Raw genomic sequence first — 6,735 nt, 5'->3', positions numbered from 1 at the left:
CTCATGCAACAGTTCAGTTTTACATCCTTGAAAAATGAAGAATAAATAAATGCCTCTGCTGACTTGACCAGGGTCAACACTCATGAAAACGTGATCTTGTTGTTTTTTATTCTGCTTTTCATTTCTGGCTTTTACACTTGATCTGAGAGACATTGTGTGTGAGTTTTGGTTCCAAAGTCTATTACATTCAACTTCCAGGAAGTAAGTCCAACTAAGTACAGTTGCCCTTGATTTCAACCTTCTTTGGATAACTATGACCTGGACGACTGAGAATCTTCACAGACTACTCTAATATAGATTTCAGTAATTGTGCACGAGCAATTGAGGTCAATACTGAAAAGCCAATGTCACTTAGGGGGTCATGCCATTAGAATTTCAAAATACAGTTAGAGGCAAAGTTAGCATTGTAGATATGAACATATTGGCTGTTTCTCAATACCGAGTTCGGCAAGTTCGGACTTCTGTACTTTACAGCTTGGACTTGGCAAGTTCGGCTCGTGAGTACAAACTCCCAGTAACAGTAGCACGCAGTCCGTCATTCAGCAATTGGAACAGCAGCGGAATTGATGACAGCTGGACCCGTAAGCGGGCTGGACCTCACATCTCCAAAAATGTTTTAGCAATTTTTTTAATCAGCTCTGTCTTTTACTTTAAACAACTATATTCCCGCATAAAAAACTCTTAAAACTACTATATGTGACACAAGAACATCAGTATTATAAGTTACAGTTCTGAGTTTTCTTGTCTGACATTTCCACTTTTTGGTAGCAGAATGCATTCTGGGATATCTGGCGATACGAAGTCACCACCGATGCAGGCTTGGTAAAACGGGCGGAGCGAGAACACATCCGGGTATTTGAAGAACAAGTACAGACAAGAACGCAGACTGAGAAACAGCCCTTGACTTGTTATGACTTGACTTGTAACAATAAAAAACATGTTGATGGGTACATCAACATGTTTTTTATTGTTACATTAAGTGTTGGGGATATCAAAAGGAAATGGTGAAAATTCCTTCCTAAATTTTTGACATTTTAAATGTCTTATTTGTCGGTTCAACAGTACAAAAAGTCAACTTATATAATATTGTGATAATACAAAACATAGAAAAGCAGTTAAATGCTATTGACTATCATTTAATTGATAGAGGTAGGTATAACAATTTAGATAATTTCAGCACTAATCTTGATTCCATGTGTGCTACTGTGGATTATAATTTAAAGTAATTAAAATGAATAATACATACACACACACACATTATATTATATATATACACACATTATATATATATATATATATATATATATATATATATATATAAACACCTGTTTTTTTTATAAACAAAAGTGCAAAGTAATAAAGTTAATTTGGTTGTGCTGAATTTTGTTCAGTTTAGAAGGACCAATACCTGACTGAGTTTTTACGTGTTTTGAGATTTTAATAGAATTACGTATTCGATTTTTATTGCTTTTTATACACTTTGCTGAATTAGACTTAATATTTGAAAAATATACAATATGCTCCATTTACAGTCACAGGAAAAAGTATGTGAACCCTTTGGAATTACCTGGATTTCCACATAAATTAGTCAAAATGTAAAATGATCTTCATCCAAGTCACAACAATAGACAAACACAGTCTGCTTCAACTTATACCACACAAACAATTATATGTTTTCATGTTTTTCTTGAACACACGGTGTAAACATTCACAGTGCAGGGTGGGAAAAGTATGTGAACCCTTGGATTTAATAACTGGTTGACCCTCATTTAGCAGCAATAACCTCAACCAAATGTTTCTTGTAGTTGCAGATCAGACCTGATCAACAGTCAGGAGGAATTTAGGACCATTCCTCTTTACATAACTGTTTCAGTTCAACGATATTTAACGGAAATCTGGTATGAATCGCTCTCTTGAGGTCATGCCACAGCATCTCAGTCAGGTTAGGGTCAGGACTCTGACTGGGCCTCTCAAGAAGGCGCATTTTCTTTTGCTGAAGACATTCTGCTGTTGATTTACTTCTGTCGTTGTCCTGTTGCATCACTCATCTTCTGTTGAGCTTCCATTGGCTGACAGATCCTGCAAAATGTCTTGATAAACTTTGAAATTAATTTCCCGTCGATGATAGCAATCCTTCCAGGCCCTGTGGCAGAAAAGCAGTCCCAAACCATGATGCCCCCTCCACCATACTTCACAATTGGGATGAAGTTTTCATGTTGGTGTGCTTTTTTCCTCCACACATAGGGTTGTGTTCCTTCCAAACAACTTAACTTTGGTTTCATCCAGGTGCTCTTTGGCAAACTTTTGCACACATGCAGCAATGTTTTTTGGACAGCAGAGGCTTGCTCCATGACATCCTCCCATGAACTCCATTCTTGTTTAGTGTTTGACGTATTGTAGAGTCCAGAACTTCAGCTTCTGGTGGGGAAAAAGACTTTTATTCTTCTTCTGTTCTGTACTTCACGGAGACGTGACTGTGTGAACTGATACCAGACTACGCACTGCAGCTGGCTGGCTTCCAACGTGTACCGATTTGACAGTGATTCAGCAGCACTGTTCTCCTAATCTGGAATATTTTTATCACTAACTGTAAACCGTTTTACTCTCCCTGTGAGTTTGCTTCATTCACTCTGGTCGGTGACAGGGGGTCACACACTACACGAGCTGACAGCGACTGTGTCACCCAACGCTGGTCTCCAAACCGCGTTTTGTCAAGAAAACACACGTGAAATGTGAAACGGGAAATGAGCAATACTACACACGAAACAGCTGTTTGTTATTAGAAAGATAACAGTTTTAAAGACAAAGAATCTGGGTGAAAGGATGGATTAGCTCACGCAGGTAGCAGGGATTGTCTGAGCTACAGAGAGCTGCAGGGGAGTTAAAAGGTGCAGCTCCCCGACACCCAGTTAACTCCTGACTGTGAGGTTACAACTCACGGCCAAAAAAGGTGAACAACAAACGCACGCGTGTACATTTTCAAAGGCAACATAACTTTCGTTTTACTGTGGAAGGGCTGTAACATTACAGAGTTGTTGTTTTCTTTAGTTTGAAATAATCCCATACTTTGGACACTTTCTTCTTCATCCCTCGCCGTTTTCTCTCTCTTCCTCCACTTTGCAAACAGTGCCATTGTAATCATGTCGTGTTCACAGTGTAAGCGCCATGTGCGACAGTAATAAATGTCCCTGCGAAACACTGTGCTGTAAAGTTATATGGATTAAAACGAAGCAAAGAATTTGCGTCGATGCGTTTTATTAATCGATTTAGTCGATGAATCACTACAGCCCTTCACCAAAGCAAATTCCTAGTATGTGTAAAACACTACTTGGCAATTCATCTCCTTCTGATTCTGCTAAATTTAAAGTGGTGTGTATTTTTTTATAGGGCAGGGCAGCTCTAAGCAACACCTCCAATCATCTGTCATTGATTTGAGTCCAGGCAGGCTGACTCCTGACTCCAAGTAGCTTTTGGAGAAGTCATTAGCTTAGGGGTTCACATCCTGTTTCCACCCTGCACTGTGAATGTTTACATGGTGTGTTCAATAAAACATATAGCTGTTTGTGTGGTATTAGTTTAAGCAGACTGTGTTTGTCTATTATTGTGACTGAGATGAAGATCAGATAGTATGTAATTCCAAAGGGTTCACACACTTTGTCCTGCAACTGTATACCCTGCTACAGTTTGAACTATCAAACAATTAATGCAGAACTTGAGTCCTGACATCCCATGAGCAGCTCTTTGGTGTTAGCAGACATAGTCGGCCTTATGTGTGTAAGCTGATCTCCCCAAATCAGCAGGGATTTCTGTTGGCTGTTAACTTTTTTTTAGGACTTTCTTTTATAAAGAACATGAAGCTCAGAAGACTGGTACTGCTACCTCATGATCCACCAGATCTGTAACTGGATTCCTTTGCATTTACACCTGACATTTATAAAACTAGATTTATGCTTGACACAAGGGTCTAATGAGAATCTGCCATATACACCTACAGTTAGGTTTTTATTTATAGTTCAGGATCTGATTTTTCCCATTGGTATCACCACTACAGTGTATTATATGAGGAATGGTTGTCTTGTGCTTTATGTTGTATCCCCCACAGAAAAGTATGTTTGTGATAAATAAGGTTTGTCTTGTTTGATTGCTTAATATGGACTGGACTGCATTTTATGGACTGCACATTATATAACGCGTTTCCACCTTAACAGCTATACAATTTTGCTTCTCATTCACACAAACTCCCATGAACTAACCTGATCGTCATTAGCAAGTTGGAGTTCAGTGTCTTACTCAAGGAGAGATGTGGACAGGAGGAGCTGACTGCTTTTAGTGGCCAACCACTCTACTTCCTGTGAGTATTCGCTGTGGTTGCTGTATTTACCCAGATAGTTGTTTTTTCCCCACAGTTATTGTTGTCTTCACGTGCTATCACGTGAAGTGCATGTCAGCTATGATGTAACTACTAGCCTATTTGTGTAGACGCTGCTGTGGGCGTCCCCTCACTTCACAAAGTTAAAAGGAGCAGAAGTAGAGTTTGAGCTCAGTCAGAGGGACTCACATCCTGGCTGAAGCAGGTGGATGTAGGAGTCACACAATGTCATTTACTGTGTTGTGTAATGCATTACCTTACTATTATGCGCAACACTACGGAAATGGTAAATTTGGGGAATGTTTCAAAGTTGTTTTGTTGATTATGAATTTCTTTCCTGTTTGTCGGTGTGTTCAATGCTTTAGCTGCGCGCAGTGCTAAGCTAGGAAAGGGCTTAAAAGTTAAACTAAACTTTCCAAATTCTGTAGTAAATTTTAACACAGTTAGTGCAAATGTTATGATTGATTCATGAACCTGAAGGATCATGATAAACTCTACACAGGTTTCATATTTTGCACTTGCTGCCTACTTTGACACTGGACTTTTTAAATACTTATATTTCATGGTTATTGTCTCTTTATATATGTTAATTCTTTGTGTGAATCTTTTGCTCATTGTGGTTATCTGTATGAACAGAAGCTTACATGAACCTATGTACCTTTTTCTGTGCAGCCTGTTTGTAAATGAGCTGTATGGTAGTACAGGGTTGTTTCCATTCCTTCTGCTTCAGATTCTCTCTGACATTCACACTGTTTCTGTTCCCTTTTGTTTCCTGCAGATTTTCTGTTTATATTCTTATGGAAGTGTAGAATTTACCAACTTAGCTGTCATTTCTTATGACAGATACCTTGCTATCTGCTGTCCTCTACAGTATCATGCAAATATGACATCTCACAAGGTTGCCATGCTTATTGTTGTTATATGGTTACCCCCTTTTTGTGCTGTTTTTATCACAACATGCTTGAGTGCCTCTTTACAGCTGTGTGGGAACATCATTAATAGAGTATACTGTGACAACTACACCGTCATAAAACTGGCTTGCTATGACACCAGTGTGAATAATGTCTATGAACTCATTGCTGCTTCTCTCACAGTCTTTGCTCCGATGTCTGTAATCTTTTACACGTACATGAGGATTCTTAAAGTTTGTTTTTCTGGTTCTAAACAGACCAGACAAAAAGCTGTCAGTACCTGCACTCCTCACCTTGCTTCTCTGCTCAACTTTTCTGTCGGGGTTTCCTTTGAAATATTACAGAGCAGGTTTAACATGGACAGTGTACCTCACATGATGCGAATAATTTTACCATTGTATTATCTTACATGCCAACCGCTCTTCAACCCTTTAATGTACGGCCTCAACATGTCCAAAATACGCATCAAATGTAAAAGTCTGCTTTTGAGTTCTGTTGAAAAGTGTAGATCATTTCATAGATTTGTTCACACTGAATAACAAGAGAAAACAATAAATGTATGCCTTTGGCTCCCTTGTGTCAACAGTAATCATTTCTTCAGTTTTCTCAAAAGGTAGGAACTATAAAATCCTTATTTTGCTAAATAAAAGGTTAGTTTGGTGTGTCTGAGAACAAATAATTGATGATTTTATTCGCAGTCAATGAAAGGGGATATACTTTCTATTCTTGTTTCATTTTCACATTGTTGTAGAGAAATAGGGAGAAATATTCACAAAAGAGAAAGATGTTTCCTCAGTGAGAACTTGACTCTAATTGAGGAAAGTGGGCGGAAACAAAAAGTAATCAGTCTCAGGATCTTAGATCAAAACCCTGTAGATCACAGATCAACAGTTCAAACATCCAGAATAAAACAAAGAAGTAAAAATGTATAAATCCCTTGACTGATTTAGACTACATCACCCAATATTAAGGTCCTAGTCCATCCTTATGAACTTCTACTAATGAATGTATTTTTTAAAATCTTATTTAACCTCATTACAAATTTTAAATTACAAATAGGTTTTAAATGTAATTCAAGTATTAAACTTCAGGGATATCAATCTGTCCAGTTAGGAAGCAAATGCGATTGTGGGGGTAATCTCTCATGTGGGGGCAATTATTGCAAAGATGGTGAAGGTGACCAGTTCAGTGGTTTCAGCCAGCTATAAGAAAAGGATTGGAGTTCACTGTAAACGTCTGAAGTGAACAAACATTCATCAGTGATCATCAACAGATGGGTTGCCGTTTATCAGTTCACCCTCAGAGACACCACCTGTAAAGGCAACTACTTTAGCATTAATGAAAATTAAACTGACTCAAAATCATCTGATTGAGCTGTCACATACATTTTTTTAGGTCCAGCAAATCCAGAATAAATAGCAGTGGCACTGGGGCTGATCATGTGTAATTAATAAA

The 6,735-nt window shown here is 38.3% G+C and overlaps 1 protein-coding gene across 1 annotated transcript; it reads left to right on the top strand.

The window, feature by feature from the left end:
- The first annotated feature begins 4,853 nt into the window (after positions 1–4,853).
- LOC123966912 (olfactory receptor 11A1-like) lies at positions 4,854–5,819 on the top strand. The gene has a single exon (XM_046042996.1). It carries the CDS (start codon positions 4,854–4,856, stop codon positions 5,817–5,819), a length of 966 nt encoding a protein of 321 aa, XP_045898952.1.
- The last annotated feature ends 916 nt before the right edge of the window (positions 5,820–6,735 follow it).

Source organism: Micropterus dolomieu, unplaced genomic scaffold, assembly GCF_021292245.1.
Source record: "Micropterus dolomieu isolate WLL.071019.BEF.003 ecotype Adirondacks unplaced genomic scaffold, ASM2129224v1 contig_14532, whole genome shotgun sequence".
NCBI lineage: Eukaryota > Metazoa > Chordata > Actinopteri > Centrarchiformes > Centrarchidae > Micropterus > Micropterus dolomieu.
This window is presented reverse-complemented; position numbering and strand designations above follow the sequence as displayed.